This window comes from Mustela putorius, unplaced genomic scaffold (genome assembly GCF_011764305.1).
Source record: "Mustela putorius furo isolate JIRA1106 unplaced genomic scaffold, ASM1176430v1.1 tig00003853_pilon_pilon_pilon, whole genome shotgun sequence".
In the NCBI taxonomy this organism is placed as follows: Eukaryota; Metazoa; Chordata; class Mammalia; order Carnivora; family Mustelidae; genus Mustela; species Mustela putorius.
Genome location: NW_025422005.1, coordinates 45,419,458 through 45,445,469, shown reverse-complemented (window position 1 = coordinate 45,445,469; position 26,012 = coordinate 45,419,458). Strand labels below are relative to the sequence as shown.

Below are 26,012 nucleotides of genomic sequence, written 5' to 3'. Positions count from 1 at the left end.
CCTTAGTATTTCAGAAGTGAGCTTATTTGGAGATTGGGTCTTTACGGAGGTAAGTGAAATTGAGGTTATTAGGGCAGGCCTCCTCCAATATGGCTGCTGTCCTTATGAATAGGAAGAGTATGGACATAGAGAAAGACCCAAAGGGAAGTCAGGGAGGAATCCATACAAGCCATGGAGAGAGGCCTGGCAGGCCTTCTCTCGAAGCCCTCAGAAGGAACCAACCCTGCCCACAGCAGGGTCTGGGCCTTCTTCTAGTCTCCAAAACTGTGAGGCAGTCAATTTCTGTCTCTCCAGCCGTGTAGTCTGGTGCACCTTGTTAGGGCAGACCCACCACACTCCTACATGGAGCTTCTCAGCTAATTAACTAAGAGGTAATGAGGATACTCTGTAGCCTCCCCTTACCAATCTGGGAGGTGTTTTGCACCATGTTGTTATTTTGACGGCTCTGTAAACAGCAGCTGTGCTTAGCTCTGCGGAGAAGAAATCTGAGAAGTATTTATTACCACTCGGCATGGGAAATGGACGGCAGGGCTCCGGGGACCATGGTCACGATTCCTCCCTGATCACTGACTCGTGGATTGGGTTTTTCTCGTCTGTAAAAATCTCAAGTGGCAGACTCTGGGGATGGTTTTTAAAGATTAACCCTAACCTTCTCTGAGGAAGTACCAAATACAAAAAAGTTACAAATACTGTGCTTCAGAAACAATAAGCAATTTTGGGATCCTAATACTGGAAAAACTCAGTTTTTCTTATTGCTCTTCCCTATTGCTATGAATACTACTGTTTCCATCTTCACTTCATCACTGAGACAGAATCAGGAATTGAACTCCTACTTGACTCCAGAGACCCAACTGTTTACCTAGTATTGGTGAAGGACCCACCAATGTATGCATTATTTCATTTAAACCTCACAGGACACATGAGCTAGAGATGATCCTCATTTTAGAGGAAGAAACAAGTTCTTTAGGGTTGCATGATTTCATCATCATTATTAATGGTAGCAGCTGACCCTGATTGCTTCTGTATGTTAGGCATAATTCTAAGGGCTTTATATGTATTAACTCACAGCAGTACTAGAGTAAGCACTGCTGTTGGAGGGTGTGTAGTTTGCTGAAGGACACACAGCCAGTCGGTGACGACCCTGGGATTCCAGACCAGAGCTGGAGGTTTCAAGGATGCTTTCTGCAAGGGTTCCTCTTTCCCCAGAACCTCCTGGATATTGGTATCATGCTGCTGAAAGTACAGAGCTAGCTAAAAACGGAGAGGCACCTAAGGCACCAAAGCTATTAAACCCAAGAACGCAATTTGCCTCTGAGTGTCCGCTTGGGAGGATAAAACAACCCACAGGTAGAATGACCTAGTCAACCCGTTCTTGCTGTCCCTCAAGACTCTTTTTCATAAAAAGCGCCCTCCCTTCATGCCGTGAATTCACAATAAAAACCTATGAGAACTCTCCCAGCAGAAAATCAGAGCCTGGCATCACCCTTCCCATGAAAGGTCACTTGAAGTCTCGCTATAGCTGTTGGGCACCTTCCCAGTCAACACTGTGAGCTACCAACAGGTGAAGCTACCATCAGGGACTATAAACCTCCCATAGCTTTACTGTTGCTGTGGAAGTACTTAACTGACTTTTAGCTTCACAAGACTGATGTGGAAAAACATATTCAAATTCTAGACTCCCTGTTGGGAACGTTTGCCATAAAACTCTGTGTTCTGCCCCAACCCAGGAAGGCAGTATGGGCTGGGGTGGGGGGCGCTGTGAAGAATCCCACGTCTTGCCCTTCCATACCCCCAGCACTGGGTGAGATAGGGTCCTATCCTCGCAGGGGAAACTGTGTAGTACAGGTGAGGTCATGGACAGGGCTTCCACAATTTCAAGTTTAGGCTCCACGTCTTGGGATACGAACCATCAGATCAGATTTCCTGTGTGAAACGTTAGATTGCCAATACATGGGTGTATCTTATTAAGATCATTCAAAGGTTTACAGGAAAGGCCTTTATCTCATTTAGTTCTCCTACCAGACAGGTCGGAAAAGTCCTGTTTCAGGAACCAGTCTTGGCAGCTTGTCCCTGTGACTTGGGGCAAGTCTCCAGAATCTTCATCTGTAAGATGATGGGTTGAATCAGAGGGTCATCAATCACCGCTCTGAGCGCTGACGTTAAAAGATTTTATACCTGGAGATGTATGGCTCATGCGGAGGTCAAGAAAATGAGTGGTGCTTGTTCTATTTGCTGGTAAACCCAAGGTTTTACTCCAGGTAGAATTTGAGACAACTTTTGGCTTAATTGTCTCCATGTTTGTTTATGCTTCTCTGGCTAGTGAGTTCAAAATGGAGTCTGATGGTCCTGAGTGTCTAAGAGCCTCAAGTCAAGCATTTGGTTCAAATTCTAGCTCCTTGACTTTCAAGCCATGTGTTGAGTCACGAATGGAGAGCCCTGAGTAAGCATAAGGAAGCAGAACGCCCTCCAGCTCCCATTAGGCTGTTAAAGTGTGTGTGTGTGTGTGTACACAAATGTGTGTGTGCACAAGAGCAACCTTTAGGTTAAATCACGGAGATTAGGTGTTGCTAGGCTACAACAAAACCAAACCTAACCTAACCTAACCACTATATGCTGCAAAGTTTTGTTTACAGAGCAAGTATGTTAGTTTCCTATTGCTCCTGTGAAAAATGACCACAAAGTCATTTGTAAGTAGCTTAAAGCACCACAAATTCATTCTCTTACAGTTTGGGAGGTTAGGAGTCTCCAGAAGGTCCGTAGCGCTGCGCTCTTGGAGGCTGTTGAGAGGAATCGTTTTCCTTGACTTTTTCAGTTCAGAAGTCACTCACATTCATGGGTCTGTGACCCCTTCCCCAGCAGCAGAGCACCGTCTCTTCTCTCTCACTTCTGCTTCCATCCTTACATCTTCTAAGACTCTGATCTGCAACCCCCCCTTCCTTATAATTACACTGTCCCCACTTGGTGCTCCAGGAGAGTCTCCCCATGTTGAGAGCTTTAATGCTATCACATTTCCAGATCTCCTTTACCATATAAGGTAATCTACCCCGTGTTCTGGGGATTAGGGCAAGGACATCTTCGGGAGAAGGCATTATTTAGCCTCCCACATTTGTAGACTATCATGACCATCATTCACCCCAAAGCTATCTTATTTTTCAGAGAGTGTGCCACATTTGTTTAAAAAAAAAAAAAGGTATGTAAATAGCTAATTTCTTCCATTTCAGATCATAAATTCCATAGGAAGAGACCATGCTTATTAGTCACTGTTCTCTCTGGTGATGTCTTGAATTGTTAACAACAATGATGACAATGGATAGCACTGTAGGGGCTAGGCCCTGTGCTTAGCTCTTCCTATGAATAATATAATTTAATCTGCATAGGGGTGCCTGGGTGGCTCAGTGGGTTAAGCATCTGACTTTGGCTCAGGCCATGATCTCGGGGTCCTGGGATCAAGCCCCACATTGGGCTCCCTGCTCAGTGGGGAGTCTGCTTCTTCCTCCGTCTCTGTGCTCTCTCCCTCTCTCTCAAATATATAAATCTTTAAAAAAAAATTTTAGTCTGCACAGGGGTCTGGCAAGGAGATGGAACATTACTGTTCCTGTTTTCAGGTGGAGAGATTAAGCCTATGTAGGTTTAAGGCCACACAAATATGAAGTGATCAGTCCAGTGGGCTCTCTGACCCCAGAGAGCTTTCATTTAACAGGCAACGCACTTGAGGCCTAGGAAGTAAAACATGATTTAGCCCTCCCTCAGATGGCTGAGTTTAAAAGGAAAGATGTACAAAAATAATATGGTGTGATAACTTTAATGTAATATGTGGATAATAATGTCCATATGTTCAAGTAACTGGCAGAGCTGAGAGGAAGAATGTTATTAGAATGTTTGTACTCAGCTTGGGTGAGTCAGAGAAGACTTTCACAAGGGAGATCATTTTCTCTCCCAGTTTTAAAAGATGAAAAGTGGGGCTCTGGGTGATTCAGCCATTAAGTGTCTGCCTTCAGCTCAGGTTATGATCCCAGGATCCTGGAATCGAGCCCCGCATTGGGCTCCTTACTCTGTGGGAAGCCTGCTTCTCCCCCTCCCCCTCTCCCTGCTTGTGTTCCCTCTCTTGCTGCATCTCTGTCTGTCAAATAAATAAATAAAATCTTGAAAAAAATAATAAAAGATGAAAAGTGTTCACCAAGCAATAGACAATGGGGAGGGCAAGGCATTCCAGGCATAGAGAATAGTACATGGGAAGAAACCTACGGGGGGAAACAGCAGGGCATGTGTGGGGCCACAGGGATGGGGCAGAAGAGAGACGTGGAGGGTCCCGTGCCTCTGCTGAGGACTGCATGCTCCACACAGTGCTGGACAGGTACAGGGGTGCAGAGTGGCTGGCAGGAAAGATATACTTGGGGCCAACTTCACTAAGCCCTTCTCTTCCTCATGTGGCTCATGAGCCTGTGGGTATGTGGTTAGAGAATTGCTTAATTCCAAAGTTTGAGATAATTTCACAGAATCGTTATAATGAGCCCTGCTTTAAACCACTCCCCTCCCTCTCCCTTCCCCCCACCAAATCCTGGCTCCCGTGAGATTTACTCATCCATTCATTAATTATGTATCATTTGAGTACTCTCCATGTGGTAGGTGCTGTGTGAAACACTGCAATCCAAACTCCTTCTCTTTGGTAAACCAGTTCCAAGGGTTAACCAAGCTTCCCATCTGGAAAATTCTTGTGCTGTCCGGCATTTATACATATTTAAGATAATGTCTTCAATCTGTGTTGGATTCTGTTTTTGTTTTTGTTTTTCTTGTGTTTTTTCTTTTTCTGATCAAAGTTTTGTCATATTTGATATCTGTGAGAACCTTGTGAGGTAGACAGGGCAAATACAATTATTTATATTTGAAATGTTACCGAAAAAAGAATTGGATTTTATATCTTCAATTCATCAACAAAGATTTTCACTAATGTTCTCAGGTCATGATAAGTTCTGCAAGAAATAATTTCTGTACAGTTGTATAAGATTGAGGTTAATGAATTTCACATATGCATGTTTGTGTAAAATTGCTGCTTCCTCTGACAGGTCACAAGCTAAACTCAGCGATTTCTAATCCTTACCACAAGTTTTCAAAACCAGAGGGTATCCCATTCTATAAATGAGCAAATTGAGGCTCTGAGAAGCTGGATGGGCTCTCCAAGATCACAGAGTGACATAGCAGATATTCAGATCCTGAGTTGATTCCAGTATTATTTCTATTTTCATTTTAGCCTCAGTGAGCCAAAGGCTTATACACTCTTCTTGAGGACCCAAGGTTACACATCTTACAAATAAGAAAGCTAGAGTACCTCTTCATTTTTCTTTCTTCTCTCAAAGCTAAGTAATCACCCATGTTTTTTTTTTTTTTATTCTTTTTGCCAGCATCCTGATGTTAAAGCCTTATTATTTCTTCTTGTCACTTCACACAGAGAAACCTCATTTAATGTTCCATGAAGCCTTGCAGTCTCATCAGCAGACCCTGACTCAGTCTGCCCTTCAAGTATTTTGGCTGTTTGCAGCAAGCTAGTAACGAGCTAAGTAACAAAGTCTGAACTGACACCCATAAGATCAATTCAAGACCATATACATCTCGTTGCCTTTGTCATTTTTTTTTTCCTTGCTGGGGTACCCTTTGGTATTTTCCAGATTTAGCTGACAATAAGCTAAGAGAAGCCTCCAGGAGTGAGTGCAAAATTGGGTGCATGAGTTAAAGGACAGCAGAACTAAATGCATAAAAGGGTGGACCCTGTGTTGCTGTCCATTGTTTTGAACTAGTATTGTTGACTTTGCTGAGTACAAGGTGGGAAAATGGGGTGGGTAATAAGGGAGAGAGGGCAATTTCATAGGATCATTTCACAAAATGAGTAGGACCAAGCAGTAGATTGGAATGTAAGCTCCAAGAAGGTCTATAGATACTGTGTGTCAGAAGAAGAGGAAGGCCAAAATGGAAGTATCTCTATTATTGGAAACCAAAATGGCCACCTCTCAGAACAGATACAATCTGTTCTGTATACAAAAGATTGTATCTGTTCTTTCCCATCTGAACCCACCAGACCAATTAATTCTGTGCATATTTCCTAAGTGTGTCCCCCTGTCACAGATAAGCATTTCATCATTGTCAGAATCACCATGATAATCACGATCATCATCTTTATCCTTGTCCCTCTCCTCCTTTTTCTCCTTCTCCTTTGTCTCCTTATCCATATCCCAATGGTCCTCATCAAAATTCCATTACTGTGGGCCTCCTTCGTGCCAGGCACCCGGCCGGCACTGATGTCATGGCAGTCCTAGGATGTGAAGAGTTGTGTGCCCATTTTATTCATCAGGAAATAGCGGACAGTGAACAGAAATAGTTTTGTGAAGGAGACAGAGCCCGAATTCATAGGGCTAGGATTCCGATCTAAGACTTTTCAACCCCGGAACTGAAGATCTTAATCCCATTGCCACACTTGAAGTAGCTTTTAGTCTAGGGAGGAAGGGAAATCATAAAATACAGGAGAAATGCAGGGCATCTTGGAGCACAGGGGAATCACCACCTCTTCTGCATATCTGATGGATGGTTTCCTCAAGGAGTTGCAACTGAGCCCGGTCAAGCAAGACAAACGTTTTTCATACAATGAAAAGGGAGATGAGCACTCAAGGCAGTGGGTGAAATGTGTGCAAAGGCACGGAGGCATACAGTCCTCCAACAAATACTTCCTGTTTCCTCTGCTCCAGGCACCATGTTAGGAAACCCGAGGATGAGCAGAAGACAGAAGAGTGCATCCAGTGTGGGACATGAACTAGGGGGGATAAAATGGAAGCTTCAAGAGCCAGTGGACAGTATCTAGAAGAATGATGGGAGGAAAAACAGCTATTAATAATGTTTCTGTATGATGCTTTACGATGCACCTTCACTTGCCTAGATCGTGACCTATTACATAGTAGGCAGTCAATTAGTTACTGAATGAATAATCTCTGTTGACCTTTAAAACAACAGATTTGCTTATAATTCCTTGAGGATGGAGAACACTCGCTCATCCCATCACCACTTGAATCTACAGTGGGACTCCTGAGTCCCACAACTCCAGGGGAAGCAGGTCACATGGTTGTCCATGTGACCACAGTGTGACTAGTGTCCCTTCATACAGCATGGGGGAGCAGAGTCAGATCTGGTTTAGGAGATTAACATTTGTGGACTGAATAAGCCACTGAATGAAGACGGCAGGAAGGATGGCGAACAGAGATCTCTGTTAGCAGTTAACTGTGCTGTGAATCAGCATCTTTTCCCCGCTGGGTGGAGAAGAGACCCACAGCGCCTGCCTCAACACCCCAGGTAGTGAGGGCAGGAGCCAAAGGGGACCCGGGGCTTTCTTGGTCAGTGCTTTTATACCACAGCACAAAGTTTCTCTGGGACTTCCATCAGTTCATGGTTCCCTCCAAGAGACGGAGGGGGCTGCTTTCCTAGGAAACAGCTGGACTGCAGAGGGTGGTCTTGGCCCCACACAGCTGGCAGCCTCCCAAGACTATGGTGACAGCAACGGTGATCTGGTTCCGGATGCTCAGAGACAGCATGCGACTGACTGGTGCTGTAAAGCTCTCTCGCAAGTGGCTCTGGCTTCTCTCGTTCTTTGAGTAAAGAAGATTCTGAAGTTTAGTGAGTGGATTAGCCTAATACTTATTCAGAAAGCACAAAGACTTTTGAGCCTCAATTTTGGCTGAATAAATTTTGTCATAAAGATAAAAAGGTCTTGCCTCCGAAACGCTCTTCGGCTACATTTTTTTGACTGTTGGCAGGCAACAACTGAGGCTGTGTTGGTGTATTCGTAGGAGCTAGGGGAGTGAGGTCAGAAGGTCTAGTGGGTCAGCTAATAAGCTCCCTAGCTGTAGGCAAGCACCTGGGCCCCCCAGCTTTAATGTCTTTGTCTGTGAAAGGAAGCCACTCACTTCTCCATTGCCCATGGAAAAAGAGTAGACAAAATGGTGCATGAAAAAGGACTAACCCAATGTGGTAATTAATACAGAGCTTCAATTTTGGAATCAGACCTCATTTTATTTTATTTTTTTTTTAAAGATTTTATTTATTTATTTGACAGAGAGAAATCACAAGTAGATGGAGAGGCAGGCAGAGAGAGAGGGAAGCAGGCTCCCTGCTGAGCAGAGAGCCCGATGCGGGACTCGATCCCAGGACCCCGAGATCATGACCTGAGCCAAAGGCAGCGGCTTAACCCACTGAGCCACCCAGGCGCCCCAGACCTCATTTTAAAAAGTCCAAATTTACCTATAGTAATGATGCAACTTCAACTAGAAACAATAACAACAATAATGAGAGTCATGGTAGTTAGCTAGCATTTGTAGAAAATATACTATATATCAAGCACTGTGCTAAATAAAGCTTAACATGGTTTGCCCAAATACACGGGCAACAGTAGTATAAATGTTGTTACTGTTGCCATGTTATTGACAAGAGCTGAGGTAAGGCAAGTATGGCTTAGTCTCCTGGTTAAACGTGAGAAGGCCAGGATCTGAACACTGACTCTGAAGTCTACAGCATGGTTTATGAAGCTCTAAGCTAAACTGCTTGCTCTCCAGGCCTCCGTTTTCTTGCCTATAAAATGGGGCTAGTAACACCTGCCTGGCCAGGCTGTTAGGACAATCTGAGCTTCTGTCCGGAAAGCACAGATTACAGCAGTACAAGCTCAGTGAATGGGGTGGTGGGTGATGGGAGATGGTGGGTGATGGTGGGTGGTGGTGAATGGGAGGCTGATGATCCGTAACAATGATGACAAGGGTCCTCCACACTCAGAGATGACGTCCATTACTTGTATTGGACAAGGAAGGTGCTGAACAGACAAGAGACCAGACAGAAGCTGCTTTCTCCTATTTGAAAAACAAAAATGAGGGCCATCTGGGGGGCTCAGTCATTTAAGCATCCAGTTCTTGATCTTAGCTTAGGTCTTGACCCCAGGGTCCTGAGTCCAAGCCCTGCACTGGGCTCCAGGCTGGACGTGGAACCTATGTAAAAGAAAGAAAAACATCTAACACCTGTAAAACTGTCCCACTTGCCTTTAGGATGGTGTCTTTGAATTCTTTGATTGTTGCTTCATGCAACTGGGACTTCAACATGAAAAGCAAACCTAAGAAATTAAAATGGCCCTACTGGCTAAGGGGTTTCCATCATAAGCTGGAGGGGGGTTAAGGCAGTAAAGTAGCTCAACAAAGTTCTCCAGCCCTTCACTTTCCAGCTTTCAGTAAATTGCACTTTAAATAAAACTGTCATGAACCCCAAGGACACCGAGTGGCCATTCCGTCTGGAGCCCGAGAGGGAAGCCCCTTCAAATTACACTCTGTATTCAACTTATTCTAACTTGCTGGCAGCAGGTTTTGAGGGAAGCCTCTTGGTTCTTGCCCCAAGTGACAGTGCCCAACGAGCAGAAGGGAACGTGATGGGAGGCTAGTCATGGGGAGCTCGAAGACGGGCCCATGTGCAGAGATCATCCATTCTGACCTGAGGACCTGATCTCTATCTGCTAACCAGTCCAACAGGAGCCCTTTTGCTGGGAGCCATGTTTTGAACTTAGCATCTGAGAATGTATAACCCAGCTTTCCTCAGAGACCCTTACCCCCACCATAAAATGCCATTGGTCAGCAGCGTTTTCAAATCTTAAAGAAATATGGAACCCACTGTGGTTTTTTGTTTGTTTTTGAGATATTGAGGATTTTCTAAATACCCACTTCCCTTTTATTTCCACTGTGCATGAGGGTTTAGTGTCTTGATTGAGGGAATTTGGAAGATGCAGAATACCGATTCCTAATTCACCCTCTCCCTCTACATTCTGTGACAGTGTTTTAAACCAGAAAATGTGAATGTGTGTTGAAAAGTCTTTTTATTTATTTATTTATTTATTTATTTATTTATTTATTTATTTGACAGAGAGAGGTCACAAGTAGGCAGAGAGGCAGGCAGAGAGGGAGAAGGAAGCAGGCTTCCCACCGAGCAGAGAGCCCGATGCGGGGCTTGATCCTAGGACCCTGAGATCATGACCTGAGCTGAAGACAGAGGCTCAACCCTCTGAGCCACCCAGATGCCCCGAAAGGTCTTTTTTTAATGGCTTGCAGGGCCTTTCAGGTGGAGCCCGATTCTCTCCCTCCCCATGTCACCGTCTAGCCACAGGCCCACTCGGGAAGGCCATACTTGCCACCCTTTCTCACAAATTTTCTCACAAATGTCTCCTATCTGTCGTGCACCCCCACTTGTTTTCCACATCTGGTTTTCTCCGGGAAGGTCTCGGTGCCCCCCAAGCCCAGTTCGGTTTCCCCCACTGCCTGCACCCAGTGCTGTCCCGTCACAGCCGTTATTGTGTTTCCCTCTCTGGCTTTTCCGTAGGACTGTGGACCCCATCATGGCAAGGCCTATACATCTCACTCATTTACATGACCCATGGTAGGCACAGCACATGATTGCTGGATCCATTTGGGAGTGAGTGAATGAAGATTTGTTCCTGGAGAAGAGGCGTGCCATAGCAGAGTTCATTTTAATGTCCCTGACCCCTGTCCTCGGTGCCACTCGAAGCCACTTGGGCGTCATATTATCCACCTGGATGAGGCCACGGGGAATCCTTTCTGCGGCTTCTCTTTAAACCTAAAGTTACTCCAAATAAAGAGGTTTATTCCAAACAACAATGACAATAAAAAAAATAACAAAACAGAACCACCCAGGCCTTGGGCATCAGGGCTGAGTTCCCTAACATTAGCTCAGACACTCATTAGCCATACAGAATGTTGATGCAAAAGGAGCCAACCTTTTTACAAATTTTAAAGCAAAAGGAACAAAGGTGTATTTGAACCCAAGTTAGGATAGCCCAGGATACTCAATCTTCACAAAGAAGAAGCTCCAAGGAAGGAACATTTGGCGCAAGGTTATTGATGTGTCTTGTTTTTGTTTGTTTTTACATGAAGAGTTACAAATCATCCTGACCAAAGATATTCCAGAAAGTTACAGACTTGATGCTTTCAGCATGTGCAACGCTATATAACTTTAATCCTCTGGGAATCAGGGAGCTTTTCTCTGTATGTTTGGAATGTTTCTTTTTGGTTATTTTTTTAACGAAGCAGATGTACAATGTGAGTCAGGGCAGAAATAGAACCCATGCTTTGAGGTTTGGCAGAATCATTTTAACCTTGGTAAATATTCGAATATTTTCTTACTAAGAGTAAATGTTCATTCTGGGGCCCGTGAGCTCTGCAAAGATAAGTGTGTTCTTCTACCTGCCTTCAAAGAATTCACAGACTGTTGGGGAAGATGGGGCATCTACTTGAGTAATTGCAGTCGGACCCGGGAAGTGGTGAGAGGCATGAGGCTATTAAGAGAAACGCTGTTGAGGTGCTGTAAGACATGTTTCCCAATCGATTCCTTGGACCAGGTGCTCAGCTGACCATACAGTAGGTCCTCCAGGTGATTCATGAAATAGGGACTTCCCGGAGATTCTCCTTCAAGGGGGCAGGTTCAGAAATCCACAGGACATTCCAAGGCACAGACAGACCTAAGAATATTACCAAATGAGGTCTGAGAAGGGTGACATTTTAGGCTACAGCAGAGACTAGCCAGGGAAGAAGTATTGAGGCCCAGGGACTCATTTGGTGGAACCAGCGATCTTCTAGAGACGGGGAACCAGAAGAGGCAAGTGGGTGAGAGACAGGATGGTGATCCAAGAGTTGGGTCCTTGAATTTGATGTGCTGGAGATGGTCCACTTATCGGTAATGACAAAGACTAAGATGGATGCATGTTGAATGGCGGCTGAGATGGGGAGAGACAAGATCATTAGGAATGAAGCCATCCAGTTGGGAAGGTTATCTAAATGGATTCTAAATCTGCTTACTGTCCTGGGAGTGGTACTAGATGGAAAGGAGTGTAATGGGCACTAAAAACTTCAGTAAATGAAGGATAGTGGCCAGGAATATGAAAGACCTCTTCAACAGGGAGAAGTGGGTTGGTGGGTATACCATTAGTAGGAGTTGGTGTCTGTGAAGAGGAAATGATGCAGAAGCCACAGCGAGGAGCTAAGAGAACACTTCATCACCCCTCCCCGCCAACACCCTGGCTCAGTGATAGAGTAGTGTAGAAGACAAAAGCCATGCTTGGGAGAGCATCAGGGGAAGCTGGGTCTTGAGAGGCGGTGTGAGTTTGAGTTAGAGCAAAGAGGTGGAGAACATTAGCAATTTTGCTAACCACTGACTGAGTTCCAGATAGCTACATGGAAGTGTTGCGAGCTGAGGGAAGGGTGAGAAATGGGCTTCATTGGGGGCATTAAAGAGGCCTGTGGGAGATGGGGCCCTTTGTTAATGGACTAACTTGGCTTTCTGGTGATGACCAGGGTAACAGAGATGGGAGGCATGGTGGCTGTTGCTTTAGGGAAGCAGGAGTCCTTGGTTCACCAGTGCCACTAGTAAGAAGTGGGGGCTTCAGGCAGCTCTAACAGTAATGCAGGGGGTGCTGTGGGGAGGGGGGCTTGGTGGTTTCATTAGGACCACGCAGGACACAGGGGCTTGCTCAGAAAGTCAGCAGTGGGCATCGTCACAGTTGAACAAGGAGGGATTTTACAGGTAGCCCCGGGGAGCTCTGGCTCTTTCCTTCCTGACATGCAGGGTGGAGGTCACCACTAGAGGAGAAGCAGGCTTACCAAGAACACCTGTCGGGGGCCAGACGCTCATGAGGCTTTGAGAGGCCTGGGAACTGAAACCTGACAGTCCCGGTGGTGGGCATCATTAGTCCCATTTTACAGATGCGGAGAGATTCAGTAGTTTGCTCGAAGTCAACATCTGGCAGAGCTGGGACTCCTGCCCATATGTAAACTGAAGGATGGAAAGTACTAATTTGGTCTGATAGGAAATGGGGCGGGAAATAACTGATTCTTACACCTTTACGATGGAAGCTTTTAACGTTTCTGTCCTGAGTTTGTTCAGAGGGCGAGTGGGAGATTCAGACAGTCCTTCTCTGCTCTCTTGTTCCTACCCCTTCCTTGGGGGCTTTGGAATTAATCACTGGTACCAGGAACATAGGCCGTTTTGCCATCATTATAGCTCTTGTAGTGGTGAAGGTTGGATCGAAGCTCTTTTATTCATGAAGGATGACTCAGATGCTCTTCTTAATCGACTTTTCTTTCTTTCCATCTTAGGAAAGGTTTGACAGCTATTACTGCCTCTTTTTCTGAGCTCCTAATTTCTTAGCTTCTGCTGCCTTTCTCTGGGCTTTGGGTTTTGAGTCTGCATTTTTCCTTAAGGCTCTTTCAGTTGCTTATCAGGAGAAGAATGTGCAGTGTATGGTAAACTCTGGCCATTGAGGCTGCCATTGTCCCTCCCTCCGGGAAGGCAATATTCAGCAATTTGCAGACATTCAGAAATGAGTCACTTTTTTTTTTTCTTAAATCAAGAAAAATGCATCAAAACAGTGTCTTCTCTCTTTGGAACTTATTTTGTGTATATTTTATGACGGAGACTGCCAAGACAGGAAACTCCAGGGAGCGTGTAGCAGCTTTCTGTACTCTTTTTGAACCCCGGAGTCAGAACGTGGGATTCTCATTGCAGATCTATTTTGAAAGGGTGTAGCACGGAACTGTATTTTGTTGCCTGGTTCTGCATCTTCATATCACCTTTAAATTACGTTACGTCAGAACTACCTTGAAAATGCAAGACACACAGTCACGACGTCCTAGAACGTTAAGAAATTTTTAAGATCCCATTAAAGCCATGCGTTATTAGATCCAATGTTTTGCTCATCTCTGTATAAATAACAAAATGTCTTGAGAGAGTGAATCACTTTTTGGATTTGCTTATTTATTTATTTATTATGGAGAGAGTGTTTTAAAGGCAAATGCAGATTGGTTCCTAGAATTATTGTTTGTTAAGAAATATGATTAGAAGTACATTTGTTATATCATTTCTAACGTAAGTGTGACATAGGCAAAATTGATTATGAAATGTCTCTGAGATAACAGAAGAGTTGTAAATTAGACGTTAATTTATAAATAAGGCATATTAGCAGAAGAGGGAAGAACAGTTCTACAGCCAAACAGACTCGGATTCAGATTCCTAACTTCTAAGTCTGTAAACTAGGGAAAGTTTCTCAATTTCTGTGTATCTATCTGCCCATCTGTGAAATGGGGCAATAGCAATAGCTCTGTAGGGTTATTGTAGAGATTATAAGGAAGAGTCGTTTAATAAGGATGATAGGGATAGGAGAAAAAGTGTAATTATCAATTCTCTGAAACTGGCAAAGTAGAAAAAGACTTCCCAGGAAGCTAATAGCACAGTATGTATATTCTTTTGATCAAATATTAGTCTCTAAAAAAAAAAAAATTAGCAAAAAAAATTCTAAAGACAACAACAAATTCTTGGCTTTAAGGAGTCCAGAATAGAGCATGGTTGTGAACCCAGATTGTGTGAGTTTGAATCCCAGCTTTGACCATTCCATACTGTGAACTTGAACAGGTTTTGTGGGTTTTCAGTGCCTCAATATTCTGGTCTGTATCTTAGGAAAACATTGGGCTAGACATAAGGCTTAAATGAGTTAAGTGCTTAGAATAGAGCCTGGCACATGGTAATGTCATATTAAGTGTGTGTGTGTGTGTACTAGACATAAATGCCTACTTTTGTTATAGTTTCTTAGATTTGTTTAAAATAAATATTGAATGAGAGACGTGTCTGCTGGAGTCTTGTCCCCTACTTGGGCTAAATATATTCATGTAAATATAATAATACTGCATTTAAAGAACCGACATTCAGGCTTGTAACTGTCTCACACTGGCCTCCTGATGTGTCTAAAATAGCATTATCTCTGTACTCTTGGCTGGTTGCTACCTCCTTGGTCAATTTCCATATCAAAGAGATAAACCCATTGTGTTTCCAGGACACCCCTACCTTTTATCTCCGGTTGTTCCCACAACATCTCTGAGATTGTTTTGGCCTTTGCCTCCCTGATGAGGTATTTATTTGAAGTGCTCCCAGTCTAGATCTCAAGTGCCCGTGCTGTCTTCAGGGCTATTTTCAGGGTCATCTTCTGACATTACAGCAACTGGAGAATTTGTTTCTGTGAGCCTTCTAAGCTGCCCTTAGCTAAAAAAACACACACAAACAAAACAAAACAAAACCAAAAAATTTTGTGTAGTTACAGCTCATGAATTACATAAACCTGCTAATTTTTTAAGTGTTCATTCACCAATTAATTCACCAAACATTTTGTGAGGCCCAGCGCTAGTAATGGGGGTACGAAAATAAATAAGGCACTGTCCCCATCTTGAAGGGCTACTGAAGGATTTGTCTGTCAAGGATTCATTCTTTCACCAAATTTTTACTGAGCACCTACTATGGGCCAAATATGCTTCCAGGCACTGGTGCTAAGGCACTGAACAGTCCTGACAAGGCTCCTGTCCTCTGGGAGCTTACAACCTATGGAGGGAGATGAGCTGTAGGTCAGGGGCTGATAGGTGCTATGAGGAAAAACCAGAATGTATTGTTCAGTGTTTTTTGTTGGAGACAGCCAAATCTGGTGTTGCCAGTTTGAGCAGAAAGGGGTTTATGATAGGTTATTTTAGGAATTTCCAGAGGGGCTGGGGAGGAGCTCATATGCTGTGGGTTAGGGAGAAGTCTCACGTGTATGTGGGATTATTCCAGTAGGAACACATTTGGGCTGCTGCCCTCTGCCCAGCACAGGAGCATCTCTAGCTGCTTTCCCGAGATCTGCTCTCCTGTGAGCCGCAATCCCCTCCACCGCTCACCCCCCACTCCTCCCTGGATGCCTCTGCTTGGCAGAGTTCTAGCCAAAAGAGCTCCTGGGAAGTGTAGTTCTTAGCGTTCCAGGATCTGGCTTAGGGGAAGATTCACTAGAAAGAAAAATTAATTAAAACCTTGCATTGACCCCGAATCCCATTCTAATTATCCTCTCTCTTTCTTTGGTCATGCCAGCTTCCTAAAAGCAAAAAAGTCAGTCATTTATTTTCACCTCCCCTCCCATCACTTCTGGGGGCCCCTGCACTTAGGCTGCTGCAGTGACATTCTTTGGCGATGTCCCTGTAACGGTTTCCATCTTGACCAAGTCCACCAGACATCTTTCCGTCTTTATATTCCTTTTTTTTTTTTTTTAAGATTTTATTTAACTATTTGACAGAGCGAGTCAGAGAGCACAAGCAGGGCGAACAGTGGGGAGAGAGAGGGAGAAGTGGACTCCCTGCCGAGCTGGGAGCCTGATGCGGGGCTCGATCCCAGGACCCTGGGATCAGGACCTGAGCCGAAGGCAGACGCCTAACCATCCAAGCCACCCAGGCGCCCCTCCATCTTTATCTTCTTAGAACCTCTCTGCTATACCACTGCTGGGCACTCATTTCTCATTAATACTGTCCACCCCATCTCTTATTCTCTTGATTAACTCTGACCTCTTTGTGTCTCCTCAGACTTTTTTCTTGCCCTCTGCTATTGTCCCTTGGCTCTGATGCCAGGACCGATTCTCCTAAGTGATCCCATCTAGCCCTGTGGTCTCGACAACCAGCTAGAATAGCCAGAGTTAAAGTTAGTGGGCACCTATTATTGCCTTCTGATTGCTTTATGTGTACTTAATAACTGAATCCTCCTAACAGTTGTATTCATTGCCAGCATTGTTCTGCTGTACCAAGTGACCACAAATTGAGTAGTTTAAAACAGAACAAGGTTATCATCCTACAGTTGCAGAAGCCAGATGTCTAAAATCAAGACATTGACAGGACAGCATTCCTTCTGGGGGCTCTAGGGAAGAATCTGTTTCCTTGCCTTTTCCAGCTCCTGGAGGTTACCTGCATTATGGCTTCTGGACCTTTCCTCCATCTTCCAAAGCAGCACACAGCATGTTCAACCCCCATTCCCTCATCTCTGTTTCATTGACCCCCCTCCTTGTCTCTTGCATCCCACTTATAAGGGCCCTTCTGATTATATTGGGCCTACCCAGGTCGTCCAGGATCATCTCCCCATCTGAAGATTCTTCGCTTAATTATGCCTACAGAGTCCCTTCTGGCTTACAAGGTGACATTAAATTTCAGGGATTAGGATGTGGCCTTCTTAAAGGGGCCATCATTCTACCTACCACAACAACCCTATGAGGTAGGGTATAATTACTATCCCAGAGAAGGCAACAAATGCAGAGATGTTAGGTCACTTGCTCAGTGTCCTAAAGACAATCAACGGCAGGATTGGAATTTAAACTTAGGCAGCTGGACTCCAGGGTTCATATTTTTAAGCTTCATGCTCACCAAGAAATGAATAACTACCAATTTAAATTTCTAACCCCCCAAAGATTCCATACATAACTAACTACCTGTTAGATGGCTTCCCTAAGAAGGTAAACCACATCCAGAACTGGGCTGATCATCTTTCCCCAGTACTGTTGTCTTCTTTCTGTCCTTAGGCTTAGTTTCAGGTACCAACATCCATCTTCTCTCCCAATTTAGAAACCCGGGAATCATCCTGGAATCCTCCCTCCCCTCTCTGGGTCTGGCTCATACCACCCCCTGCACATTTCTCTTCTCCATTCCTGCCAACACTGCCCAAGTCCCATCTTTCATCATTTGTACTTGGCCCTTCGAGTTGTCTCCTAATGTGTTCCTAGTCTCTAAAATGCATGAAGCGTAAACCAAAGTCTGTCCTAGCCCTGTGTCAAACTCATCAGTAGCTCTGCATCACCTCTGACGATTAAGCCCAATTACTTTATGAAGACTTGCCCTTGACTTTCTTCTCCAGCCTTCCACTCCGAACACTGGGGCTTTAGCAACATGGGCTTGCTTATTCCGGTCTACACGATGCTGCTTCAAACTGCCAAGCCTTCTCTGTTTCGGCTCTTCTTGATGTTGGGATCACCTTTCCTGCCACCTTCACTTGCCTGCCTCTTCCAGCTGAGTCATCTTTAGGGAGCCTTCTTTGCACCCCCACTGGCATCATGACCCATTCTCCATGTTCTCACAGATGTCACACTGTGTGTCTGATAACTGTCTCTCCTATAGGAAAGTGATCAGGTTGTGTCTTCTCCTTTGTTCCACTAGCTCTGGAAGTTCAGGAACACCTAATCATCGTGGTAGCCCTCATACCTAGACATAGTGGGAAACCAATGAACACTTTGAGGTGACGTGAGTTAAACTGTGAATAAGCAGGAAAGTGCTAATTCCAGAATTTGGGAGAGAGATGGGCTTTCCACGCAGAAGAAATAGTACACTCAAAAGCCCAGGCATGAAAAAGCAGAATGGGTGGGAGAACATGGCTACTTCAATGAGGTCAGAAGGAAGGAAGCATGTTGGGGAAGGACCGGCTATCATGGCCAAAATGAACAGAGTTGGGATTTGGAAGGGCATTATGTGTAAGCAAAAGAGTTTACATGGATGTGAAAGCTTTGGGGAAGTCACACTGAAGAACTTCGAACAAGGGACATACCTGATCAGACGTATGTTTTCTTATCCACTTTGTCTAATAGCTGGGGAAGTAGTGGATTGGAGGGATGCAGAGTAGAAGCAGACAGACAACGAGGAGACTATGGGTCATTGCAATGCATGAGGAGGACTCAGAGGCAGGGACCATGGCATGAAGAGGAGACAGGTTAGTGGGCAACTTAAGAGCTGACATCTGTGGGGCACCTGAATGGTTCACTTGGCTAAATGACCTTACCATCATTATATTCCTTTCAATCATCCTTACATTCCCTTAAAAATATTAACTGCTGACCACATCACACCTTTGTGATGGCTGCTGTAAAAATACTATGTTACGAGAAGGTAGAGCAGTTGGAATACTATGTACTATGTAGGAACACATAGGAATACCATGTAGGAGTAATGTAAGATGGTACAGCTGTTATGGGAAACAGTATGGTGGTTGCTCAAAAAAAATGAACATGGAATTACCACATGACTCAGTAATTCTACTTCTGGGCAAACACCCAAAAGCATTGGAAGCAGGGTTTCAAAGAAAAATTTGCATATCCATCTTCATAAGAGTGTTATTTAAAGTACCTAAAAGGTGGAAGCAAGACAAGCCTCCACCAACAGATGAATGAATAAGCAAATTGTGGTAGATTAGATAGATAGATCTAATAGAAATATAGGTAAATATATACAAATACTATTATTCAGCCTTAAAAAGCAGAAAATTTTGCCACATGCTACAACATGAGTGAAACTTGAGGACAGTATCCTAAGAAAAATAAGCCAGACACAAAAAGATAATTATTGTATGATTCCATTTATATGAGGTACTTGGAGTAGTCAAAATCATAGAGGCAGAGGGGCACCTGGGTGGCTCAGTTGTTAAGCCACTGCCTTCAGTTCAGGTCATGATCCCAGGGTCCTGGGATTGAGCCCCACATCGGGCTCCCTACTCAGTGGGGAGTCTGCTTCTCCCTCTCCCACTCCCCCTGCTTGTGTTCCCTTTCTTGCTGTCTCTCTCTCTCTCTGTCAAATAAATAAATAGAATCTTTAAAAAAAATCATAGAGACAGAAAGTAGAACAGTGGTTGCTGGCGGTAGACCGTAGGAAGAGTGGAGAATTATTGTGTAATGGCTGTGGAGGTTTTTTTTTTTGCAAGACAAAATGTTTTCTGGATATTTGCAACAATGTGAGTGCCCTTAACACCACTGAATTGTATGCATAAAATGGTCAAGATGGTGAATTTTAGATTATGTGCAACTTAACCACACAAAACCACAGTTTTAAAAGTACGGACACTGAGGTATGCATAGCTCTTTCCTTGATCCTTGAATGGTTAGAATGGTCCCATTTTATAGTGAGGAAAATAAGGCTCGGGGAAGTAAAGTGAATTGCCCAAGGCACATAACTAGAAAATGGGGAAACAGAGCCTCATGCTTGGATCTCCTGTTTCCGTGCCCAATGCTGGCTTCCCTCACATCAGGGGAGAGAAAGGATAGTTGAATTAATTTGACCTCTGGTTGAAATACATGCAAGAAATCAAGACTTAGCTATTTATGGAGGGAAAAATACTAGAATGCGTGTGTGTGTGTATGTGTGTGTGTGTGTGTGTGTGTGTGTGTGTGTTGGAGGGAGGGAGGGCAGGCAGGCGGACTGGGAGAGAGAGCATATAAGACAGCTCCCAGACACCTGCCTCATGCTTCTTCAATTTCCCTCCCTCCCTGGATCTTCAGAAGGCAGGTGTGAGTCAACTGTAAACACGGTGAGAAAAGGTCACCCGGCATTCCCTCAGATGACAAAATGAGAAGTGACTGGTGTGGATTGTCTGTCTACATGAAACTCAGCCCTGTAAGATGACCAGGAGAAGACAGTGGCTCTCTTCGAAATGGCTCCATTAGCTGTCCTCTCACACCCTACTTCCACCCCTGCCTAGCTCCTGGGGAGATGAAAGATGACAAAATGTGCTTATAAAACTAAATCAGACCTAGTAAGAGAAAAGGGGAGCAGCAGGAGCAGCTCTGAGAAGGAGTCAGGCACAATCCTACTTGCCCAGACCACCAACTCCCCGTGTAAGTCCGAGCACATCCTTCCTCAGCCCCAAGGGTTGGGCTGCTATTCCTACCACCATTTTCCATTACTGAATTCATACTAAATTTAGAAGGTAGAGCACACTCTCCCAAGGGGAGTCAAAAATACAAAAAAGGATCAGCTAGCCTTTTCAAAATAGCTCTAGTTCATCACGGGCTTACTGGCATTGTGATGGACACTTCACGTATATTAGCCCTAACCTTTCTACTACTTGAAAACTTTTTATCATGAGACTATACTGAGAGGTATTATCATATTGCCCAGAGTATTTGCCTAGAGGATAAAGAACAGAGTCGGTGTTTGTCTAGTTCCAAAGTTAAATTCAACAGCCAAGTTATATAGAGCTATGGAAGCATGAGGAGACAGGGAAGAAGTTAGCTCTACCTATCAACCCCTGGGAAAATCTGCATGGAGAAAGGTGGGCACCAAGGTTGCATGAAACCAATCAACAAGGAGACAGAGGGTGCATTTTGTGAAGTAAGTACACTTAAGCAAAGTCAGGTTGGTGGAGAATACAGATTCCTAGAAAATGGTAAATAATCCTATTTGGTTTAAGAGTAGTTGTGTTGGGCTGTGGTTGGAGACCAGAACTCCACAAGATGATGAAGAACTTTGAATGCTGTACTAAGAGGGTTAGAACTGACTTTTTTTAAAGATACTAATACATTTATTTTTTAAATATTGTTGTTATGTTACAACAAAATTTAAAAAATAAATGTATTAGCGTATTATTGTATATTATTGTAATATATATATGTGTATAGTATAATATTGTATAGTAATGTATATTAGTCACCATACAACACATCATTTGTTTTTGATGTAGTGTTCTGTGATTCATTGTTTGCATGTAACACCCAGTGCTCCATGCAATCCGTGCCCTCCTTAATGCCCATCACTGGGCTTACCCATCCCCCCACATCCCCTTCCCTCTAAAACCCTCAGTGTGTTTTTCAGAGTCCACAGTCTCTCATGGTTTGTCTCTCCCTCTGATTTCCCTCACTTCACTTTTCCTTTCCTTCTCCTAATGTCCTCCATGCTGTTCCTTGTGTAGAACTTACTTGTGTAGGCAACAAGTCACAACCAAAAATTTGTATCAAGGGATTTATCTACAATGATCAATATTTATAAGTTTATAAGTATTTTTATAAGTATTTGTTACATGTTATGAAGAAGTTAAACATATCAGAAGTGTTTATTTTTGTTGTATCTTACATAGGCCATTGCATCACCAGCTGACAGCACCTACCGGGTGAGTGATGGATGGTTTTGTACCCGCGTTGAGAACCCCTTACATGCACAGTGACGTCAACTAACCACACCGGTTCAGCTGGCTTTTCAAAATAGCTCTAGTTCATCATGGGCTTACTGGCATTGTGATGGACACTTCACGTATATTAGCCCTAACCCTTCTACTACTTGAAAACTTTTTATCATGAGAATAATGAGACATTTTGTTTGTTTGTTTGTTTTCTCTGATGCTTTAGGAAGGGTTAAGAAACTTCAAGGAACTTCGAGCCAAATTTCAAAAGTTTGACATGCCATTGCCTCCAGGACCTATTAAATTCTCAGCAGGTGTTTCTCAAAAGGGTAACATTGGAAACACACAGTCAACAAGAATTTTGGCCAATGGGAAATCCCTCTCATCCAGCCACAGTTTGCTCCCATTATGTTCTAGTGCTGAATCCCAGCTTCTTAAAGACCAGGAAACGAAGCTAGCCCAGAGAAGTGAGATTCAGAAATGTTCTAATTCCCCAGGACCTCTGGAAAGGTCCTCTGGTCCTGCAGTAAATTCCCAGAAAAGTTCTCCACTGTTAGACAGGAACCCGTCAAATGCTGAGATAACCAACAAGAGGAGAGTCACCATGAATGAAAGCTTCAAAGATAAGCTCTGGAACTGGGAGAAGTTTTCATCTCAGAAAAGTGAGTCGTCTTCAGCCTCTCTCCTTGCCAGGTGTGCTTGCAGGATCTGCCACGCGGAGGAGCAGAAAAGCAGAGGGCTTCTTCCAAAGGAGCCCAGGATAATGCTGGAAATAAAAGGAACACAGACCTTGCCTTCCCAGAGGCATTTAGTGGCTCAAAGAGAATCACTTACCTTTCCTGAAGATCCCACTTTTCTACTTTTTCAACATGGCAAGAAGAACCTAGAAAACCCTCTTCCTGAGAAGAGCCCGGTGAGGGGCTCCTGCCAGCTTGTCTATGAGAGTGAACTTTCCAGTCAGGCCCCAGGTGAGATGTACTCCCTGTGGTCCCAGGGGAGGGGCCACTACATTCTTCTAATTTAGACCCTGCTAATGGTCGTGTATGATCTGGGTGAATTTTGCTCCAAATGCCAGGGCAGGTTTGGGTAAAGTGCTTACTCTCCTGGAATTCTATTGAAAGGCAATTTGGGCAAGCTTGGGTTTGAATCCTAGCTCCGATTCTCACAACATGAATGAACTTGGGCAGTCTATTTCGTACAGCCTGTTCTGCTGTCCTGTAAATCGGATGTATCACCAATCTGCCCCAGCTTGGTAAACAGCACAGCCATCCTCCTAGTTGCTCAGGCCAAACACCTAGGAGCCATGCTCTATCCCTCTCTCCCCCTCACTTTTTGCATCCACTCCATCAGCAAGCTCCTGGTTCTACCACCAGAATATGTTCTGTATCCCTCCGCTTTGGTCCATTTCTGCCCTCTGTCCTATCTATACCGCTGTCATCTCTTACCTGGACCACAGTGGTGCAGCTGGTTTCTTTGCTTCCAGCCTCTTGCCCCTTCCTCCTGGCAGTCACAGTGATCCTCTAAAGCACAAATTAGATCACACCACCCCCCCTGCTCAAATTCAACCCAAGCCATCTTACACCAGCTGATGCCATTTGGCCCTTCCTACCTCTCTTACTTCCTACCTCTACTCTCTATCACATTGGCCTTCTTGCTTTTCCTTAGATAAACCAAGCTAGTTCCACCCCAGGACCTTTGTACTTGCTGATCACTCTGCCTGGCACATGTTTTCCCCAGGTCTTTGATATCTCTCTCCCTCACTTCATCATGGCCTCTGTTGAGGGTCACCCGTGATGAGTGGAATTTGTAAGTCGCCAGCTAAAATAACCACCCCACCCCCCTGAGTCTCTGTCTCTTTATGTTGCTTTAGTTTTTTTCTTTACAGCCCATCCTTACCCAGTATATTGTTACATATCTGTTTGTTTACCTCAGTAAAATGTAAGTTACATAAGGATAAAAACTGCCTTCTTTATCACCATAAAAGCACCTAAAAGACCAAAGCCAGGTTCAATAGGTCCTCAAAAACTATTTATTAAAAATACCTGATTGAATGGTTGGACAGATGGGTGGGAGGAGGGATCTCCTGCTTACAACCATGTATGGTTTCTCTCTGTATTTGGAACAGAACCTAAACCACTGACTACTGATTTCACGGCTCTGCACATTCTGGGCCCTGCTTAGGCATCTTACTTACTGCTTCCTGTCTCTTCCTGCTCCCGAGTGGACACACTTGGTTTCTTGATATTCCATGAAGAGACCTTGTTACACTCAGAACATTTCCATTAGCTCTTCCTCTTCCTAGAAACTTCCTCTCTGAGCTTTCTGTAGCCATGTTTAGGTCTAAATTCACATGACTTTCTCAGATAATCCTTCCCTAACCTCTTTATCTAAACCCACTGCTTCACCATCTGCAGGTGACAGTGTTTCCTATCAGCCTGTTTTCTTTCTTTCATGGAACTGACAGGTCTCTGTAATTATCTGGTTTGTGTGTGTGTTTCTCATCAGTCGCCTGCTATTAGCATGAACATTCCTGAGGGCAGGGCTCTATCTGTTCTTTTGTTTGTTGGTTCTTGTTCTTAACTCTATACCCAGCTTCTAGACCAATGCCTGGACTTGAGTAGATACATTGTTACCAAGGAAGGGATAGGAGAGAAGGATGAATGGGAGGAAGGAAAGAAGGCTGGATTGCCTGCCTGACAGAGCTGTTGAGTGGATTAAATGAGATGACCCATGTCCATCTCTTGGCACAGCACCTGGTAAAAAAAATTAGGAACCAAATTAGTAAGGGACCATTCATTTTCACTATATTTTCTCCTTAATTTGACAAAGACTGGAATTTCTGACATCAGGACTTCTAATTAAAGCCTAAGAAGAGAGGAGCTTAGTCCTGACTACTGTAACCCCTGCTGGAGGAGCAAGAAGGAAGCTTCCCTCCCTGCCTCTCTCCCCCATTCTGGCTCCCACAGGGCAGCAGGGCTCTGAGGAATTTGAACTGAGGAACTTGTAAAACACTGGCCAGTATCTTTATTTTTGATCTGGATGGTCCATGCAGTATTACATGAACCCCAAATCAAGGCGTTTGGATCATATAAGGTTTTGTGCTATTTTCCGTGTAAGAGGCAGATATGATTTTCATATATAATATTGGAATTTCTGTTGGAGTTTAGCTTCTGAGTACAGAAGGACGAAATGTATGAAACTGAGACTGTCCTGGAAAATTCCAGGACACAAAACCGCAAAACCCACATGTGCCATGTACCTCAAAGTTAGCCTTAAAGCTTGTCCCAGGCTATGAGTCCTGGAAACCAGAGATCAACTCATCCTGCTCTTCAGATCCCCCATGTAATTTGTATGTTCTCAGTGCTTAAAGCATCCTTTTGGGGGATAGTCACCATCCCTTTTCTCGGAAGTAGGCACTGTGCTTGATGCTGGCAGCCATCACTCAATGGGAGGATGGATTCACCCCTCCAATATGCCACAACCCTGATAGAGAGGTGTTCATGATACATCGTCATGGGGGTACCAAACAGAGAGTGATTAATTCTCCTCTTGAGTTTGAGAATGAAAGCTTCCCAGAGGAGGTGTCTTTGGAGCAGGGCCTTAAAGAATGAGTCTAAGACAGAAGTGAGGGGACATTCCAGAACCAAGAAGGGCATGAACAAAGTCTTAGATATACGATGGCTTTTTAAATCCAATTTGGAGAACTGAGAAGCCATTGGTGTGAGTGAAAGATATTTGGGTTTAAGGTTGGGAAAGTAGGATGGTAAAGTGTGGTAAGAGAAGGATCTGGAAATGTGGATTGGGGTCACGTAATATTTACATGCCAGAGGCTGGAGTACATACATGGATGTCAGGCCAAGGAAGCCAGGCTTCAGCCTCTGGGCAGCAGACTGGTGACATGATCAGCTTTGTGTTTTGATCAGGGCACTTTGGCCAGTAGGAGGATAATAGATTAGAGGGGAGAGAGATTGAGGCAGGCACTGGTCAGTTTCATCTGAGAAATCACGAAATGGAAATAGTAATAACATGTTTTTGTTTTTGTTTTTGTTTTTTTCTTATCCAGACTCAGAGAAACAGTCTGTTGATAAGCATCAACAACTTCTCAAAACGAAACCACTGCCTTCCATCGAATCCCTGGGGCCTCCTCCCCCAAAGCCTCCGAAACCCCCAGTTGTGAATCTCCAGGCCTTCCAGAAGCAGGCAGCTACAATTTCTAAGACCCACACAGAAGGTAA

The 26,012-nt window shown here is 44.2% G+C and overlaps 1 protein-coding gene across 1 annotated transcript in view; it reads left to right on the top strand.

Moving 5' to 3' along the window:
• FYB2 (FYN binding protein 2) overlaps window positions 1-26,012 on the top strand; it is a 120,161-nt gene that overhangs the window by 5,774 nt on the left and 88,375 nt on the right. Inside the window, exons 2-3 of the mRNA XM_045064593.1 lie at window positions 22,004-22,745; window positions 25,841-26,008. Coding sequence (XP_044920528.1) covers window positions 22,004-22,745; window positions 25,841-26,008 — 910 coding nt within the window. The remainder of the gene's footprint in view (window positions 1-22,003; window positions 22,746-25,840; window positions 26,009-26,012) is intronic.